The 20,908-nt window shown below is 46.2% G+C and overlaps 1 protein-coding gene across 2 annotated transcripts in view; it reads left to right on the top strand.

The window, feature by feature from the left end:
• The window catches only part of LOC137534341 (gastrula zinc finger protein XlCGF26.1-like), a 32,104-nt gene extending 11,966 nt beyond the window's left edge, over nt 1-20,138 (top strand). For both annotated transcript variants that reach the window (XM_068255794.1, XM_068255795.1), the window contains exons 5-6: nt 7,513-7,938; nt 11,154-20,138. In XM_068255794.1, coding sequence (XP_068111895.1) covers nt 7,513-7,938; nt 11,154-12,151 — 1,424 coding nt within the window. In that variant the 3' untranslated portion in view covers nt 12,152-20,138. The remainder of the gene's footprint in view (nt 1-7,512; nt 7,939-11,153) is intronic.
• The last annotated feature ends 770 nt before the right edge of the window (nt 20,139-20,908 follow it).

Here is a 20,908-nt window from a genome sequence, read left to right as displayed (position 1 = left end):
GACAGTATGTGGCCAGTGGGGGGAGTCAGGAGACATCAGCCCCTATTAGAAGTAATAGTGAGACAGTATGTGGCCAGTGGAGGAGTCAGGAGACATCAGTCCCTATTAGAACTAATGGGGAGACAGTATGTGCCCAGTGGGGTAGTTGGGAAACATCAGACCCTATTAGAAGGGGAACACTAGGACGTGCTCTATAGGCAGTAGCAGTGTTAGGGAGACTTGCCTAAGGTCCCCTACTGAATAGGTGCTGGCTTACTGAACAGGCAGAGCCCTTAAAATGATCCTTAAAGGGAAGGTTCAGGGAGGGTGGGTAAAAAATAAAAATCAATTTCCACTTACCTGGGGCTTCCTCCAGCCCGTGGCAGGCAGGAGGTGCCCTCGCCGCCGCTCCGCAGGCTCCCGGTGGTCTCCGGTGGCCGACCCGACCTGGCCAGGCCGGCTGCCAGGTCGGGCTCTTCTGCGCTCCAAGGCCCGGAACTTCTGCGTCCCACGCCGGCGCGCTGACGTCATCGGACGTCCTCCGGGCTCTACTGCGCAGGCGCAGTAGTTCTGCGCATGCGCAGTAGAGCCCGGAGGACGTCCGATGACGTCAGCGCGCCGGCGTGGGACGCAGAAGTTCCGGGCCTTGGAGCGCAGAAGAGCCCGACCTGGCAGCCGGCCTGGCCAGGTCGGGTCGGCCACCGGAGACCACCGGGAGCCTGCGGAGCAGCGGCGAGGGCACCTCCTGCCTGCCACGGGCTGGAGGAAGCCCCAGGTAAGTGGAAATTGATTTTTATTTTTTACCCACCCTCCCTGAACCTTCCCTTTAAGTTAGAAAAAAATGACTTTTACTCACCTGGGGCTTCCAATAGCCCCCTGCAGCTGTCCGGTGCCCTCGCCGTGTCCCTCCGATCCTCGTGTCCCCGCCGGCAGCCACTTCCGGTTTTGCCCTCAGGAGCCGACAGGCTGGGAACGCGAGTGATTCTTCGCGTTCCCAGCCACAATTGCGTCCTCTATGCTGCTATAGCATAGAGTATATATCATATAGCAGCATAGACGCACCGGCGTACCTACCGGGGATGCGACCCCCTCAGCCGCAGGGGGGCCCGGGGCTGCTCTGGGGCCCGCTCACTGTGCGTGGGGGGAGCGCTGCTCTGGACCCCCCAGCAAGGTGCTCAACTGGCCACAGCGTCTAATAGACGCTGCGCCAGTTCATTCCCCGCAGCCCCACTCTGGCAGCCTGCATATTCCTCCGGCAGGCAGAGCAGGGCTACGGCAAGATGGCCGCCGAAGAAGCCCTACACTGGAGACTATTTGTGTCTCTAGTACAGGGCTTCGGCAGCCATCTTGCCGTAGCCCTGCACTCTGCCTGTCAGCGCGGGAGATGTGCTGCAGGAGGACTCGGGGAGCTGCGAGCCAGATGCCGGGAGAGGAGAAGACTTCTGTCAGGTAAGTGAATTGGTTTTTTTTTCACAGGTGCATTTTTTTTTCTAGTGTCTGCTGCCTACATTGTGATTTTCAGGTGTCTGCTGCACACATTATGATTTTCTAGTGTCTGCTGCCCACATTACGATTTTCTGGTGACTGCTGCCCACATTACGATTTTCTGGTGTCTGCTGCCCACATTACGATTTTCTGGTGTCTGCTGCCCACATTGCGATTTTCTGGTGTCTGCTGCCCACATTGCGATTTTCTGGTGCCTGCTGCCCACATTACGATTTTCAGGTGTCTGCTGCCCACATTGCGATTTTCTGGTGTCTGCTGCCCACATTAAGATTTTCTGGTGACTGCTGCCCACATTAAGATTTTCTGGTGTCTGCTGCCCACATTACGATTTTCAGGTGTCTGCTGCCCACATTACGATTTTCAGGTGTCTGCTGCCCACATTGCGATTTTCAGGTGTCTGCTGCCCACATTACGATTTTCTGGTGTCTGCTGCCCACATTAGGATTTTCTGGTGACTGCTGCCCACATTGCGATTTTGTGGTGTCTGCTGCCCACATTAGGATTTTCTGGTGACTGCTGCCCACATTGCGATTTTCTGGTGACTGCTGCCCACATTGCGATTTTCTCGTGTCTGCTGCCCACATTACGATTTTCTGGTGTATGCTGCCCACATTAGGATTTTCTGGTGACTGCTGCCCACATTGCGATTTTCTGGTGACTGCTGCCCACATTGCGATTTTCTGGTGTATGCTGCCCACATTAGGATTTTCTGGTGGCTGCTGCCCACATTGCGATTTTCTGGTGACTGCTGCCCACATTGCGATTTTCTGGTGTATGCTGCCCACATTAGGATTTTCTGGTGACTGCTGCCCACATTGCGATTTTCTGGTGACTGCTGCCCACATTGCGATTTTCTGGTGTATGCTGCCCACATTGCGATTTTCTGGTGTATGCTGCCCACATTAGGATTTTCTGGTGGCTGCTGCCCACATTAGGATTTTCTGGTGGCTGCTGCCCACATTGCGATTTTCTGGTGACTGCTGCCCACATTGCGATTTTCTGGTGTATGCTGCCCACATTAGGATTTTCTGGTGGCTGCTGCCCACATTGCGATTTTCTGGTGACTGCTGCCCACATTGCGATTTTCTGGTGTATGCTGCCCACATTAGGATTTTCTGGTGACTGCTGCCCACATTGCGATTTTCTGGTGACTGCTGCCCACATTGCGATTTTCTGGTGTATGCTGCCCACATTAGGATTTTCTGGTGTATGCTGCCCACATTAGGATTTTCTGGTGGCTGCTGCCCACATTGCGATTTTCTGGTGACTGCTGCCCACATTGCGATTTTCTGGTGTATGCTGCCCACATTAGGATTTTCTGGTGACTGCTGCCCACATTGCGATTTTCTGGTGACTGCTGCCCACATTGCGATTTTCTGGTGTATGCTGCCCACATTAGGATTTTCTGGTGGCTGCTGCCCACATTGCGATTTTCTGGTGACTGCTGCCCACATTGCGATTTTCTGGTGACTGCTGCCCACATTGCGATTTTCTGGTGACTGCTGCCCACATAAGGATTTTCTGGTGACTGCTGCCCACATAAGGATTTTCTGGTGACTGCTGCCCGCATTAGGATTTTCTGGTGTGTGCTGCCCACATTATGATATTCTGGTGACTGACTGCTGCCCACATTGCGATATTCTGTTGAACACTGCCCACGTTACGATTGTCTGGTGAATGCTGTCCACATTACGATTTTCTGGTGAACTCTGCCCACATTACGATTTTCTGTCCCACATTACGATATTCTGGTGAACGCTGCCCACATTACGATTGTCTGGTGTATGCTGTCCACGTTACAATTTTCTGGTGACTGCTGCTCACGTTACGATTTTCTGGTGACTGGTGCCCGCATTACGATTTTCTGGTGAACTCTGCCCACATTACGATTTTCTAAAGGCCCACATTACGATTTTCTGGCCCACATTACGATTGTCTGGTAAAATGCTGCCCACTTTACAATTAATTTACAGTGAAACGCTGCCCCATTACGATTATTTGGCATCTATGGGGGGGGGCCCATCCAAATATTCGCAGGAGGGCCCAGTGATTTCTAGTTACGCCCCTGCATAGACGGCGCAATTGTGGCTGAGAACGCGAAGAATCACTCGCGTTCCCAGCATGTCGGCTCCTGACGCCGAAACCGGAAGTGGCTGCCGGCGGGGACACGAGGACCGGAGGGACACGGCGAGGGCACCAGACAGCTGCATGGGGCTATTGGAAGCAACTGGTGAGTAAAAGTCCTTTTTTTTCTGACTTAAGGATCACTTTAACCATTATACTATCCAGCCACTACCAAAGCATCATCAGTAATGGTGTCCATACATGGGACAATTTTTTTTTTCAATTAGATAATTTTGTTCAATTATTCCATTAGATCGAATATAAAGATTTTTCCAACATGTCTGATCGGATTTTTATTGAAAAACCAGGATAATCGTTTGCTTTCCTTGATAAAATCTAAAATAATCCCTTTTTTTTCGATCGTTTGGTCGAATAAACGGGAAGATTGAGCATTTTTATTGTACCGTGTATGGGCAGCATAATGTAACATAGAGTATGGGTAAAAGCCTCTACTATGCATCAGATATACATTTCTTCTCCTCAAACCCAATGGACAAGTAAACAGTTGCCCAGCACAATCACTGGTTTGGTAACGCCTGATATGCACAGCGTGGCTGTAACGAGCAAATACAATATACAATACAGTTACATTAGTAAAGTGCTTTTCTCCCCTAGGACTCAAAGCGCATAGATATGTCTCAGTCTCAGATCAATACAGGTTTGCCAGCTGGACTGTGTTACAGAGGAAACAGTCAGGTGTTTGTAAATGCCAAAGGAAAAAAACCACAAAGTCCTTGCGCTTTCACAATGAAGATATGACCCCTTCAGTAAATCCTTGGTCGCTTCTGCATTGTACACTGTATACTGGAGCAACTCCACCAATGGGTACAAGAGCAATCTAGAGAAAACAGGAGCGCTCCATAGTGTATTACCAAGGAAACCAGTTTATTCGCATTAAAGGTTCTACTTACACAGATATGATTAAAAATCGCTTGTAAGCGGTAAGGCACATCCGCTGTAAGCCCGAGGGGATGGATCCACATGCGCTGTGGCCTGCAGCGCGGTCTCCAGTGGCTTGGGAGTTCCGTCTCTCTGGGGTGGGCGGAGCCTAAGCTTAGCGTGCTGATCGTGTAATTACGCGTTTCGCCGCTCTGCGCCTTTGTCAGATGACTCTATCAGCCAGAGCACGCCTCTTGTATAGTGAGGAGCGTCGCCGTGGTCATGGTAACCACTTGCAGCGCTGTATGACTGCAAAACGAGCGGGTTACAGAGGACGGGGGGAGTGTGCCTGAGATTAGAATGCACATCCCATTATTCTCTGCCTCCCCCGGCGGCTAACCGTGATCACCATTTTTGTAAGGAGACGTAATAATTCTGATATAGTGAGCGGTCTGAGACAACATAACGCTCCCACTGCATTTTTAACTTATAACTGCCATTTACAAAAATGGTGATCACAGTGATTCATTCGCCGCCGGGGAAGGTGGAGAATAATGGGATGTGCATTCTAATCTCAGGCACACTCCCCCCGTCCTCCGTAACCCGTTCGTTTTGCCGCTATACAGCCCGCAAGTGGTTACCATGACCACGGCGACGCTCCTCAGTATACAAGAGGCATGCTCTGGCTGATAACGTCATCTGACGAAGGCGCAGAGCGCCGAAACGCGTAATGACGCTATCAGCGCGCTAAGCTTAGGCTCCGCCCAGCGCCCCGAGAGACGGTACTCCCAAGCCACCGGAGGCCATGCTGCAGGCCACAGCTCGTGTGGATCCATCCCCCCGGGCTTACAGCGGATATGCCTTACCGCTTACAAGCAATTTTTAAAGGGATACTGTAGGGGGGTCAGGGGAAAATGAGTTGAACTTACCCGGGGCTTCTAACGGTCCCCCGCAGACATCCTGTGTTGGCGCAGCCACTCACCGATGCTCCGGCCCCGCCTCCGGTTCACTTCTGGAATTTCAGACTTTAAAGTGTGAAAACCACTGCGCCTGCGTTGCCGTGTCCTCGATCCCGCTAATGTCATCAAGAGCGCACAGCGCAGACCCAGTATGGTCTGTGTCTGCGCAGTACACTCCTGGTGACATCAGCGGGATCGAGGACACGGGCGTGCAGGCGCAGTGGTTTTCTGACTTTAAAGTCAGAAATTCCAGAAGTGAACTGGAGGCGGGGCCAGAGCATCGGTGAGCGGCTGCGCAGGCACAGGATGTCTGCGGGGGACCATTAGAAGCCCCGGGTAAGTTCAGCTCATTTTCCCCCGACCCCCCTACAGTATCCCTTTAATCATATCTGTGTGAGTAGAACCTTTAATGCTAATAATCTGGTTTCCTTGGTAATACACTATGGAGCGCTTCTGTTTTCTCTAGATTGCGTTTGTAAATGCCATACCAAACAGGTGGCTTTTCAGTTTTGGACTTAAATGCTCCACAGGTGGAGATGTCCTAATTGGGTGTGGCAGCGAGTTCCAAAGTGTAGGGGCAGCATGGCAGAAGGCTCTGTCTCTAAAAGGTTTTGAGGTGAACTCTGTGGGTGACCAAGTTATTACATCCTTTTGATCTAAGAATGTGTGTGTGTGTGTGTGTGGGGGGGGGGGGGGGGGGGGTTAAGCAGTTGCAACAATTCCTTCAGGTATCCAGGGCCCAGATTAGCATATTGACATTCAAATCCTTGCACAATCTTAAACAGAATTCTCCATTTTATCGGTAGCCATTGTAGTGAGTGAAGGGTTGGTGTTATGTGGCAATGGCGGGGTTGGCAAGTTAACAGCCTTGCCGTGACATTCTGTACTAATTGCAGGCAATGCAGGTCTTTGTTTGGGAGGCTTGTATAGAGAACATTGTAGTAGTCTAGCCTTCATGTGATGAAAGCATGAACTAGGGTTGGAAGAACTGCTGGAGGTATGAGGTGTTTGATTCCTGAAGCTTAATCCCCCATCTACCAGTACACCCAGGCTGCACACAAAGGCCTCGATTCATAAAGCATTCCCGCATGCGGGAATGCTGAAAACAGATGACTTTACCGACAACTTAGCAAAATGTGTATTCATAAAGGCTTTTTCCGCATGAAAAGCCGACATTCGTGAGCAGAGCGATAAATTCAGCTTTGTGCGGTGATTATGTTAACAGAAGTATCAAAATGCCCATTCATAAAAATTACCGCAAGCGGTATGCGGCCGGGGATTACCGCTACCTCAGGATGTAGCGATAACCATGCGGAACACGTGCAAGTGAATGGGACAGACCTCCCAAGCAGCAGCACTGAGAGGAGTGCACGGAGGGACTCCGGCAGCTTCCTACATTTCCGCATGACTTCCACCAGCCTACCGCCAGCCTAGAGCGGGAGATCTCCGCTCTGTTATCGCAACTGACATAATTTTATGAATGACCACCCAGAAGTGTGAAATACCGTGCGCTGAGTTTTCCCACACGTATTTCATTACCCGCACACACTTTTATGAATCGAGGCCAAAGTCTAAGTTGTTCAGGTCTGAGCTTCCTATTCTTAGTGGTGCTGGCTGGGTCTGGAGCCGCTTTGAGGTTGAGCACTGACCTCCGATAACAAGAACCTTGGTTTTGTCAGCATTTCGTTTTAGACAGTCATTATTCATCCACTCCTGAAGCTCAAAGCACGCGTTTGTCTGTGGAGTAGGGTCTGTGACGCCAGGTTTGAATGATAAATATAGCTGGGTGTCCTCAGCATAGCAATGATATGTCAGGCCATGTTTTTGTATAATTTTTCCAAGTGGCAGCATGTATATGGTGAATAGCAAAGGGGATAATGTCACACCTTGGGGTACATCATATTTTAGTGGTACAGGGTTGGAGAGGAAGGGCCCCAAGGCTATCCTTTTTTTTCCCCCTGGTTGAACTTGATGGATGGATGTTTGTGTTTTTTTGTTTTGTTTTTTAACCAAACTATGTGTGCAATAGAGAGATAGGGGGCCTCACTCTCCATTATACTTACAGACCTGGAAGACACAAGAGGGACTGTCAAAGCTGAGGAGGAAGGACATGTGAAGGTTGAGGATGAAGGACATGTAAAGGTTGAGGATGAAGGACATGTGAAGGTTGAGGATGAAGGACATGTGAAGGTTGAGAATGAAGGACATGTGAAGATCGAGGATGAAGGACAAGTGAAGATCGAGGATGAAGGACATGTGAGGATCGAGGATGAAGGACATGTGAGGATCGAGGATAAAGGACATGTGAGGATCGAGGATGAAGGACATGTGAAGATCGAGGATGAAGGACATGTGAAGATCGAGGATGAAGGACATGTGAAGATCGAGGATGAAGGACATGTGAAGATCGAGGATGAAGGACATGTGAAGATCGAGGATGAAGGACATGTGAAGATTAAGGAAGAGGAGATTCCCACAGAGATCGGTGCAGGTAAGTCCTGTGACTTTCAGTGAAGGCAGCAGGGGCATAATAATAGCCCCTGCAAGGGATGCAGGTACAGGAGGGCTCGTGAGGTGAAGCCTGGTTGCGGGCCTGCCCAGGGCCATTTTTAGCGGCAGAGGGGGGGCAGTGGACACACAGCGGTGGGGTGAAGGCCCTACTCCCCCACCTCAGGCCCCTCTCAGCACTCTTGGCTCCCCCTCTAGAAATTATGGCAGCAGTGGGCGGGGAACTCCCCTCTTTGGTTACTGGCGGTGACGGAGCTCTGTGTGCCTCCATCTTCTATGTCTCCAATGCCCGCTAATCAGGAAGTAGAGTCAGGGGCTTTGGAGACATAGAGGACAGAGGCACACAGAGCTCTATTGCCACCTGGAACCAGGAAGAGGGGAGTTCCCTGCCCATTGCCTCTGCACTCATTTCTAGAGGGGGGAGTCGGGAGCACTGCAGGGGGGGAGCCTGAGGTGAGGGGGGTCTGGCCCCTCTTGCCGCTACTCTGTGCCCACTACTCCCCTCAAGAGGGGCACTGGGAGGCACCTTTACCTGGATAACCTTTACTGGGGCACCTATACCTGGCTATCTATACTGTAAGTATTTTTCTCTTTTTTTAAATATCCCTCCTGGCCTGCCTTTCCAAATTTTTTTTTTGGGGGGGGGGGGGGGGCATCCTAAGTTTTGCAGGGTGGCCCAGTGATTATTTCTAGTTATGCCCCTGGAAGGCAGCCATATTGTAGAGGGACCACTAGGCACTGGATGTTTTAAAATGGCATCACATCCTCTTCAGTTGGTACTACATAACAAATTGTTTAGCTGAAAAGTGACAGGCAGATAAGTAGCATTTTTCCACAAGGAGAGTTACAGACTAAAGGAAACCAATCGAGAAAAAATATATATATAAAAAGTGTTAGGGTCTGTTTCTACTGTTCACATTGTCGCAGTGCAGTCACCGCACGGCATTTCCGGTGCAGCTTAATACAATCCCTATGGTACCCAGATGTGAACTGCGGAAAACTGCAGCATTCTATTCATACTTCGCGTCAGTGGAAACAGTTTCATTGACAATGACTACAAAACAATGACTACAGTTTGTGTGCAGTGATTGCACGGTTTGCACCGCACCGCGTGTATTGGAAAGTGTCCCTAAGTGTACTTACTTGAGATGACTTGGAGAAAAGGATTGATACTTTCCTGGGGCATCTTCCAGCCCCCTGTAGTCTGTCAGCACCCTCAATGTCTTTCCAGTCTCCTCTGTTTTGACATCAGCTCTGAATCCGGCTCAGTCGCAGACTACAGCTCATGTGCGGGCCCATCCTCGTGCCTTCCAGATCATGCTCCCATGTCCAGGATAAATTGTAATCTTGTGCAGAAAGCTCCCGGCTATGGGAGCGCAGTTGGGGGGGGGGGGGGGGTTGGGGGCACAACCCAGCTGGATTGCGGACTTTACTGCAGCTCATCAGATCGGACTGGGAGGACATTGAGGGAACTGACAGACTACAGGGGCTGGAGGAGCATATGAGAGGAATCGGTGCAGGAGACTTGGGCGCAGGATACAGCCGGTTTATGGCTGGTCCTGCTGCTGCACAAGTCCTGGCTGTGTTAAATAGTATTCCCCCTCCAGGCCGCCATGGATGGTGGGTAATGAAATAATTCAGCTTCCAGCAATTGCTGGAAGCCGTATTATTGTGCTTTAAAAGTAACTTCAGCTCCATCTTCTGACGGCGCCGAAGTTACTCCCTGTGCGCAGCTTTAGCCGTAATTCCAATTACCGCCTAAGGTGGCGCTGGCTGCGCCCAAGTCTCCTGCGCTGGATACACTGTGTTCGCTGAAGGAAGCCCCAGGTAAGTAAAAATCCTTTTCTCCTGTCATCTCAGGTTTGTTTTAAGTTTGGTTGAACTGTTTCAAAATGAGGCTTGATCAACAATGCAATATGTTTGCATTACTGATTTGAGCTATATTTTGACTGCCACAGCCATCTATACAGTAGGCTTTCTATGTTTTTGCATCTATGCGCCACGGATGTCTAAAGGCATTTTAGTACAAAACTAGCTCCGCCTGCAGCAGAAGTCTAAAAGATGCGTTTAGTGCAAAGTTTTTGGCTCAGTGCTAACTTTTTCTTTTTTTACTTTTACATTCCAGTTGATGCAGAATTATGCAAATGTTACTGCAAATCTATGAAGTTTGAAAATTGAGCAATGAAATGCTTTTACTGCAAGATTTGATTAGTCTATTTTCTTGCAGATTTTCCTAACAATTAGCCTAATTCTCAATCATCTCTAATTTAGATGCACCTTAATGCAGGGCTGGCTCAAGCCCCAATGGGGAAAAAGTAACCTGACACCCCCCCCCCCCCCCCCAGCATATTCGGGCCCCATGCGTTGCGGAGCCCTCCATGCTGCTGGACCCTCCCATTCCCTCATCTTCTCCACCTCTTTACATACTTCTGTGCTTACCTTAGTAGCTAATATACTACTATGGCTATATGAGTATACTTTTATTTATGAAAATTGCAATGCAAATCTGTTTTGCTGTTTATCTCCTATCTTATTTAGCTAGGTAATTTGAGCATTTGTCTTAACACCTGCTAGGTGAAACCTAAGCAGGTATTAATTTCTATCTAAGCTGAGGATCTAGCATGTGTACAGGAGTCCCCTAATTTCATATAAAGATCTGGCATGCTGGATCTTTAGTGACCCCCAAACCCACCGACCTCCGGGTGCATTGTTCCTCTCCTCACTCCTCCTGTCATACAGTGTCCGGTAGTCCCTTCTCTCCCCTCCATAGCAACAGGCACATTGCTGGCCTTTAGGCTAGTAATGCGTGTGTACAGCTCTTAGCCCCAAATTGTCAACCAAATGATTGTATCTGATTACTGCAGGGGAAAATAGTTGTGCACGTGATCGCACCTTAAGGAAACTTGTGAAGCGGACAACCTCCCAAAGGCCAACATTTTTTTAAAAAAAAGGTATAAATTCAAACCTTTTCTCCATTAAATGTCTAATCAGTTGGCAGGAAGAACTTGTTCTCGGTTGCAAAGCCCATTACCTGATATGTCCGAATTTAGAACCTTTCCACTTTAGTGCAGCCTCAACACGTGCTCGAACATGCCTCAGGTGGTGTAACTATCAATATCTGAGTTTCTGGAAGGAAAGCTATATCATCTCTTGAGTTATTTGTAATTAGTTGACTTCTTGCTTGTTTGTTTTTTCCAGATGAAAGACATGGAAGGTACAACATAGAAGAACATCGTGCTGTGACTCCAAAGGGCGAATTAGGAGATGACCTCACAATAAATTCTTCAAATGAGGATTTTGCTACAAAAATCAGACACCAGATCGACCCCAATGCAGAGAAGACATATTCTTGCTCTCAGTGTGATCAAAGTTTTAATGAGAAGGCCAAACTGATGGTCCATGAGATAAACCACAAAATGAGAGCACAAACCACATGCTCTCAGTGTGGAAAATATTTTCGGACTATGTCCGCTCTCCTTATTCACAAGAAAATTCACACTGAGCAGACCTATTCCTGTCAGGAGTGTGGTAGGATATTTACGGATGAATTATTTCTTAACCAGCATCAGAAACTTCACATCAACAAGAGAGTCTTTTCCTGCGCCACGTGTGGGAAGTGTTTTTACTACGAGTCAGCTTTCCTTAGACACACAAGAGGACACTTGGGAGAGAAACCCTTCTCCTGTTCCAAATGCGGTAAATGCTTTGTCAAGAAATCAAGTCTTTCTAATCATCAAAAGTTCCACCAAGGAAAACGATTTGAGAAACGCTTTTCCTGTCTGGATTGTGGAAAACTATTTAAATTTCATTCTGGTCTTCATCAACATCAAGCAGTTCACACAGCGGAACGTCCATTCTCTTGCTTGAAATGTGGAAAGAGCTTTAAGCGCAGGGCAACTCTCAGGTCCCACTATAAAAAGCACCCAGGGGTGAAATATTTTCCATGTAAGTGTGGAAAGAGCTTTGACTGCAAATCTGACCTTGCCCGTCATCAACAATGGCACATCATTGACACTCCTCAATCATGTTCAGAGTGTGGGAAACATTTTCTACGGAAATCACAGTTGGATAAACACCTGACCATTCAGAATAGTGAAACAAAGTTCACATGTTCCAGTTGTGGAAAATTTTTTGAGAGGAACTCGTGCCTCAGGTATCATAAGATGAGTCACACTAGCTGGATCCCAGCAATTTGAAGGTACGGGGAGATGTCCTGCACGTGGATCACATCTTATCTACACCAAGTACTGTATTTTTTTGGACTGTAAGACTCACTTTTTCTCCCCCAAAAAGGGGTCAAAATACTCACTGCATCTTATAGTCCCAATGCAGGGAGTTCCTAACTTGGGAATGCCTGCCATGTAGAGGAGGACACAGGGACACAAGAGGGGCAGAGGAGGACACAGGAAGACAATAGGTACAAGGGGGCATGAGGTACAAAGGGAGCATAATCCACAAGATGCACCTTCACCATGGATGCACCAGGTTTAGTATATATTATTTCCCCTGTGTAACGCTGGGTATTAGATGTAATCACAGAAAACAGATAAATCATGGTCAGTTCGTCAGCTAAAGTCATACACGTGTAGTCAGAAATTCTGCGGTACAAAAGGACTGAGGCTAGGCCAATAACAGGCTGAGTTCATACACAGGTGGTCAGATGGCAATAGTACAGAAGGCTGAGACGGAGACTAAATCATTACACAGGCCGAGGTCATACACATAGATCAGATGGCTGAGGTACAGATAAGGAAGAGACAGAGTCAGAGTGAGGGTCAAGCCGGGTCATACACAGGAAAACAATCGAGAAACACAATATACAATATACAAGACTGATCTAACTAGAGTGTGTGTATGTATATATATATATATATATATATATATATAATCTGATAACTAGGCACAAGAAAGGCAAGGTCCAGCGCTCAGCGAACTGATAGCTATAAGGGACACTGGACAACTGATAAGTCAGGACTTAAATACAAAAATGTAGTAACAAAGTCCCGCCTCCGCAGAGCTCCTGCGGGAGCCAGTGTCAGCTGACACCCCTCACACTCGTCTCCTCAGCCTATAAAGGCTGCTCTGGACGTGCGCCCCCACCTGGGGAGACGGCCGGGATCGCTGCGCCGATCCACGCCCACATTCCCTGAGGATGAGGGCTGAGGATGCCTGCAGAAAAAGAGGAAGCAAGCGGCTTCCGCCGCTGTCCGGAGCCGCCGGCATCAGGTAATTTTGTAACATTACCCCCTCCCTCCCCCCCTTGAGGATTGGCCTCCGGATGCTCACTGCCTAGCTTATCAGGATGATGACAATACTTCAAAGCTTCTCAAGAGCTGCCCCCACCCTATGGAACTCCCTTCCACTCCCCCTCAGACTCGTTCCTACCTTCAACACCTTCAAGCAAGCCCTCAAAACACATTTCTTTAAAATAGCCTACCCCACATCTACCACACTCTAACTCTCTGTCAATCACCCTTTCCACAGTCCTACCTTATGTGTCCCCCCACCCTTTAGATTGTAAGCCTTGGCAGGGCCTACCCTCTCCCTTAGTGTGTCCTTCTTAATTTTACTACCCCAGCAATTACACCCTTCCAGGGTCGGACTGGGACACTGGGGGCCCACCAAAGAGATTTCAACCTGGGGCCCACACATCCCATGATTGCAGTGAAAAAAGGGCGTGACCATGCATCGGAAGGTGGGCGTGGTCATGATGTATTATGGACAGGGACAAATGTACATGATCTTAGCAGCATTGTAATTCAGAGACACTGCTGCCCAGCAAAACTTTGCATAGAGTCTCCTCCTTCAATATAAAGTAATGTCCTACTTTGCAGAGGTTGCGACCGCAGAGGTTGCAACCGCATCTGGGCCCTTGGGCCAAAGGGGCCTCGAAGGACCCTCCCTCAACTACAGTATTGCCTCTCTATTGGTCCTGTGCTCATAATAATCACTTCTATAGATACTTTGAACAGTGGTAATCATTAACAAGCTATTTCCCATCCCTTTCTTGCACCTCTGACACTGTAGTTGCCATTGGCAGGTTTTGGTGCGTCGTATCAATTGTTATGTATAGAGTGCTTGGGGGGCCCCATTGTAAAATTTGCATCGAAGCCTACAGCTCCTTAGCTACTCCACTGCTCTCAGCATGAGTGATTACAGCACTGAGAAGAGAATTTTTGTGCTGCAGGCAGCATTTGGAGCTCTGTCAGACAAGGAGGGTGGGCCCACCAGAGACCTGGAGGCAGGGCCCACCGAGGGAAAAAAACTGTACTACTGTGGCCCAGTCCGACCCTGCACCCTTCTCATGGACTAACTCGTACTTGTTTTGCCGGGTTTCTGTAAACCGCATTTTATACCCTGATTGTATGTATAACCTTGTGCTATGTTGTATAACCGTTTGCTACCTCTCTGTCTGTCACCCCTTGTTGCAATGTATGTATCCCTATTTATTGTCCAGCACTGCGTAATATGTTGGTGCTTTTTATAAATACAATAAATAATAATGACAATGAAATTCTTGAATTAATTCAGCAGCATGAACTTGCCGTGCAGGAACCCAACTTCTCTCCTCTGGGCCATAAACTTTCCAATCCACCAGGTATTTGCAGAGAATTGCGGAACTTCTGAGAATCCAAAATTCTTTCTATCTCGTACTCGGGTTCCCCATCTACCTCAATTGGTGGAGGAGGATCAGAAGAAGAAACATTAGCTTCCGGTTTCAATAAGGAAACATGGAAAGATCTTACTCCTCTCATAAACCGAGGCAAAGTCACCCGATATACAACATCATTAATTTTCTCAGCAATAGGATAAGGACCAATATATTTGGGACCTAGCTTGGCAGATGGTTGACGAAGAGGAATGTTGCGAGTAGACACCCACACCAGATCCTGGGTGCAAAACTCGTACTCAGGGGACCCATGACGATCAGCCTGTGATTTTTGTTGTCAACCGCTCCTTCCAAATTTTCCCTGACCTGAGCCCAGACTGTCTGCATGTGAGAGATCCATTCCTCCAAGACCAGGTGAGAAGAATGTGAACTGGAGAATGAGGTAAATTCAGGACTTCGGCCAGTAACTACCTGAAATGGTGATAATTTGGTGGAAGCACTAGAAAACAAATTCTGCAAATGGTAAGAACTGAAGCCAGGTCTCCTGACGATCAGACACAAAACACCTGAGATACTGTTCTAAGGTCTTTTCAGTCTGACCATTGGTCTCAGGATGGAAATCAGATGAAAATGACAAGGAGATTCCCAAATGAGAACAGAATGATCACCAGAATTGGGAGATGAACTGAACTCCCCTATGTGATGCAATATTCTCTGGAATACCATGTAACCGAAATACATATTCAATAAATAATTCTGCCAACTCTTTGGCAGAAGGCAACTTACATAATGGAACAAAATGAGCCATCTTACTAAATCTGTCCACAATTACCCAAATTAAACTTTTCCCACAAGAAGTAGGTAGATCGACCACAAAATCCATAGAAATATGAGTCCACGGAACCTGGGGAATGGGCAAGGGCATCAAATTACCTCTAGGAGCATTCCTAGAGACCTTGCTTTTGGCACAGATGCTGAAAGCGCCAACAAAAGCCTTAAAGTCCTTCCCTATGGTAGGCCACCAAACATGACGTTTTAATAACTCTAGGGTTTTAGTCTCGCCAGGGTGTCCTGCCAGTTTAGTATCATGAAACTGCTGAAGCACCTGTAGGCGAAGATGAATCAGTACATAATACACATCTAAAGGTTTTCCAGATGGGCAGTCCTCCTGAAAAGAAGACAATATTTCAGACAGGTCAGAAAAATCTTGAGTGTCGGTGGCGGCGACCACACAGTGCTTAGGAATAATGGAAACAGGGGACGTGGGTTGTGAAACTTCAAAATCAAAACACCTGGACAAAGCATCACCCTTCACATTTTTACTTCCCGGTTTATAAGTAATAGTAAAATTGAAACATGAAAAGAATAACGCCCATCGCGCTTGTCTGGGATTGAGTCTCTTGGCTTTTCTACATATTCTAGATTTTTGTGGTCAGTGTAAACCGTGATGGGATGTTCAGCGCCCTTCAGCCAATGCCTCCATTCTTCAAAAGCCATCTTGACTGCCAAGAGTTCCCTGTTCCCTATATCATTGTTACGCTCTGCTGTTGAGAATTTCCTGGAAAAGAAAGCACAGGGGTGCAAACGCTCTGGCTGACCCCAATATTGTGAGAGAACTGTCCCCACTCCCACTTCAGAGGCATCAACTTCCACACAGAAAGGCAATGAAACATTGGGATGTGTTAATATGGGAGCAGAACAAAAGGCTGACTTAAGTGTGGCAAAGGCTTCACAAGCCGAAACTGGACAATTAGAAGGATCAGCTCCTTTTTTAGTCAAATCTGTCAGAGGTGCCACCAAGGTGGAAAAATTAGTGATAAACTTGCGGTAATAATTAGCGAATCCTAAAAAATGTTGTAAGGCCTTCAGCTCTCACTGGGCTGTGGCCAATCCAAAACTGCAGATACTTTTTGCTTATCCATAGACAGACCAGAATCAGAAATTATATATCCCAAAAATGGTACCCGAGTAACTTCAAAAAGACATTTTTCTAGTTTTGCAAATGAAATTCTCTCTAAGCCTCTGATGAACCCATTTAACGTGTTCCCGATGTTCTGACAATGAGTGAGAGTAGATCAAAATATCATCCAAATAAACCACGACATATTTACCCAGAACATCCCTAAAAACATAATTAACAAAGTCTTGGAAGATGGCTGGAGCATTACATAGGCCAAAGGGCATTGTGAGATACTCGTAATGTCCATCCTGGGTGTTAAAGGCCGTCTTCCATTTGCAACCTGACGTATCATGATCAAATTATATGCCCCCCTTAAAGCGGAATATAACCCAGCATTTCATCTTTTGCTCTAAAACATTATTTACAGCATATTATATGCAACCAACATTTCTTTTTTTACTAGACCAGCATTCAAAGGGTTACACACAGAACTTAAGAGTTCAGTGCAGTGAAATGTGGACACATCCGAACTTTAGATAATGTTATCTTGTGTTTACTTAAATGTATCAAGTGAGGAATGTGACACATTCTCTGACTGTGGAGAAACTGCTGGAGAGAGAGTGAGACACTGAAAGCTTGTCTGCCTGCAATACAGCAATTAATAAAACCAGTTATTAATAAAATGCAAAGTCAGCTCACAAAGCAAAAAAAACTGTACTTTTGGGAACCTATAACTTCGGATCGCTCAAACTCACCCTTATCAAGCGAACGACAGTCTGTACACACGCCCGATTTAGCGGGCGAACGACGGGACGTTCAAACGACCCGTCGTTCGCGGAAATCCAACGTGTGTATGGGCCTTAATGGTGCACTAAGGTAATTAACTTTTTTTTTTATTTCAGCTCGTAAGTCCTTTAAATGCAGATATAAAATTTGCCATAACTACTTCCTGTGGCAACGCTTTCCAGATCTTAATCACTCTTACTGTAAAAAAAACCCTTTCCTAAATAAATGGCTAAAACGTTTTTCCTCCATGCGCAGATCATGTCCACTAGTCCTTTGTGAAGGCATAGGGACAAAAAGCTAATTTGCCAAGCTTTTATATTGTCCTCTGATGTATTTATACATGTTAATTAGATCCCCTCTAAGGCATCTTTTCTTTAGACTAAATAAACCCAGTTTATCTAACCTTGGTAAGTTAGAACTTCCATCCCTCGTATCAATTTTGTTGCTCGTCTCTGCACCTGCTCTAAAACTGCAGAGTTAAACAGGGGCAATATTATGCTAGCATCTCGAGTTTTTTTTACCCCTTTTAATGCATCCCAAAATGTTATTAGCTTTAGCTGCAGTGGCTTGGCATTGAATACGATTATTTAACTTGTTGTCGATGAGTACTCCTAAGTCCTTCTCCAAGTTTGATGTCCCCATCTGTATCCTGTTTATTTTGTATGGTGCTAGACTATTGGTACGGCCAAAATGCATGACTTTACATTTTTCAACATTGAATTTCATCTGCCATTTATGTGCCCATATAGTCATCCTATCCAGATCCTGTTGCAAATATGTCACTATCTTCATGAGAGCTGATGATTCTGTACAATTTTGTATCATCTGCAAAAATAGCAACATTGCTTTCTACTGCATCTACTAGGTCATTAATAAATAAATTGAAGAGCACTGGACCCAGTACAGACCTCTGTGGGACCCCACTACTAACAGTCACCCATTTAGAGTATGATCCATTGACCACAACTCTTTGTTTTCTGTCCATTAGCCAGTTCCCTATCTATGCACACAGACTCTTCCCCAGTCCTTGCATCCTCAACTTTTGCATCAGACTTTTGTGGGGAACAGTGTTGAAGGCCTTTGCAAAGTCCAAGTATATCACATCTACAGCATTCCCAATATCCACATTAGCGTTCACTACCTCATAAAAGCTGAGCATGTTAGTCAAACAGGACCTGTCTTTAGTAAACCCATGCTGATGCTGAGAAATAAGATTATTTTCTACTATGAAGTCTTGTTAAGTATCTCTTAGGAACCCCTCAAATAGTTTGCATACAACTGATGTTAAGCTTACAGGTCTATAATTTCCTGGATCTGATTTTTTTGCCCTTCTTAAATAATGGGAAAACGTGGGCTGTACGCCAGTCTACTGGAACTCTGCCAGTTGAAAGAGAGTCACAAAAGATACGATAAAGGTGTTTATCGATAAGTGAACTTAATTCCCTTAGGACCCGAGGATGCATGCCATCCGGGCCAGGTGCCTTGTCTATTTTTAATTTATTTAGTCTTGCCTTTACTTCTTCCTGCGTAAGTATTTAATATTACAATTGGAAGATTGAGACTCTTCTGCATCTGTAATTTGCAACAGTGATGTTTCCCTTGTGAAGACAGAAGCAAAGAAAATATTTTTTAGAGTTGATGTACTTGTAAAACTTCTTTGGGTTAGAGTTGATATCCCTAGCGATTTGATTTTCAGTTTCAATCTTTGCCAGCCTAATTTCTTCTTTACAACTTTTATTGCACTCCTTATAATTGCTTAATGCAGCTTCGGCCCCCTCCTGTTTTAGGACCTTATAGGCATTATTTTTCCACTTCATTTTATCTCTAACCTTTCCATTCATCTCTTTTTTTATTCCTAGACGATTTGTTTCCATATGGGATATATATACTACAATGTTGATTGAGAATAAGTTTAAAGGCTTGCCATTTCCCTTCAGTGTCCTCCCCTTGTAGTACATTTTCCCAGTTCACCAAACGTAGTGCCTGCCTAAATTGCTTGAACTTTGCTTTTCTAAAATTCATAGTTTTAGTGGTCCTGCTGTCCCGTGGCCTATTAGTCACCAGATCAAACGTTATCATGTTGTGATCACTATTTCCCAAATGTTCTTGAACCTGCACATTTATGTTTAGTAGTGTCCTGTAGTCCGAAAAATACAGTAGATGAAATAGAATGTTGGATTCCAGAATTCTTTAATGACAATCTGTGGCATAACTATAATTGATGCCCCCCCCCCGCCATGTTCCCACCTCTCCCCTTGCCTCCCCTTGATGCCCATCATGGCCTTAGGGCCCATCTTATATGGGTCATAAAACAAGTGTGGCCATAATGATCCTCACACCCGTAACAAATGAAGACACAAAACACCTGATCAGAAGTAAAGTCCCCTGCATCGAAGGAAGGGAAGGTTAGTAGATAAGGCCCCCCACAGCTCTGGGCCCCCCTGCTATTGCAAGTACTACTCCCCTCTAGTTATGCCTTTGATGACAATCTCATTTTGATACAATCTATAAATTGATATTGGATAACTTATTGGATTCTTGAATGTTGAGAAGTTCGGTATGATTACCTTTTATCAAAAGGATTATGGAGCCCGAGAAGACTATCCATAAACCCTTGATAAAGAAAATCATGTCAAAACAGTGCTGTCAGGGTCTTTGGATCTTTATAACTGCGGATCACTCAGTTTCACTCTACATTGGACTTTTGTGCATAAAATGTTTTGCTCATACTGGCCTCTGTGCTGGTGGGTGGACTACCATTTTTGCTGCCTCTATTATGCATATGTATTTGCTGATTCATTTTGAGTGATTCTGTAAACTATATATCTTTGTATATGTCTACTGTATATACCTGTATAAAATGTTGACACTTTCTGTACTATTGTACGTGCCATTTCATGTGGTGTGATATACTTGATGTACATATTCTATTTTTGAATTGAAGTTTACTACAATACATTACTTGATTGCAAACTACTACTGGTGTGCTGGTCAATTTTGGTACTTGGTGTGTTAGGACGGTGACTGGTCCGCTTTACCGACTAAGCACCCACTAATGCTATAACCATAGTTTTGATTATTGCCTGTATGGAGGTGTGCAGACCTTACTAATTGATTGTTGCTAAGTTTTCGCCACACATAGTAGTTTGCTTGCTAAAGAGCAGGGAATAGTGATGGTCATGTCTAGGAGAACTCATGGAGAAACCTGTGATCTGTTTGGTCAGGTGATAGAAATGTAAGTCTCTGATTTTCTAGTCATCAGCTGATCAAACAGATCCCATGCTTCTCGATGAGTTCTTCTACACATGACCATCACTACCGTAACAGGGAATGATGATGGATGGGCAGTATTAACTATTCTTTTCCAAAGAACCAATCAGAGCTCTTGATGTGCAAAGGGTCATGTAAGTCGTCTCATTCACATCGTAGCATTATCACAGGCCCTGTAAGTTGTTTGTTAAAGTGATCCCAAGATGAAGCCCAGGTTCAGATATTCACCTGAAGAGAGAAATCTCAGGACCCTATTGGGGTTTCCCTCGGTGGTCTGAAATCTGTTACGAGTGCGGCCGTGCAGTAACCTTGCGAGCACGCATGCACAGTAGCTTGGAGCCCGTGACTCTGGCTTACTGCACAGGCGGGCTCACGTGGCCTCGATAT

Source organism: Hyperolius riggenbachi, chromosome 10, assembly GCF_040937935.1.
Source record: "Hyperolius riggenbachi isolate aHypRig1 chromosome 10, aHypRig1.pri, whole genome shotgun sequence".
NCBI classification, from domain to species: domain Eukaryota; kingdom Metazoa; phylum Chordata; class Amphibia; order Anura; family Hyperoliidae; genus Hyperolius; species Hyperolius riggenbachi.
The sequence above is the reverse complement of the archived record's forward strand: the minus strand, read 5'-3'. Positions and strand labels throughout refer to the sequence as shown.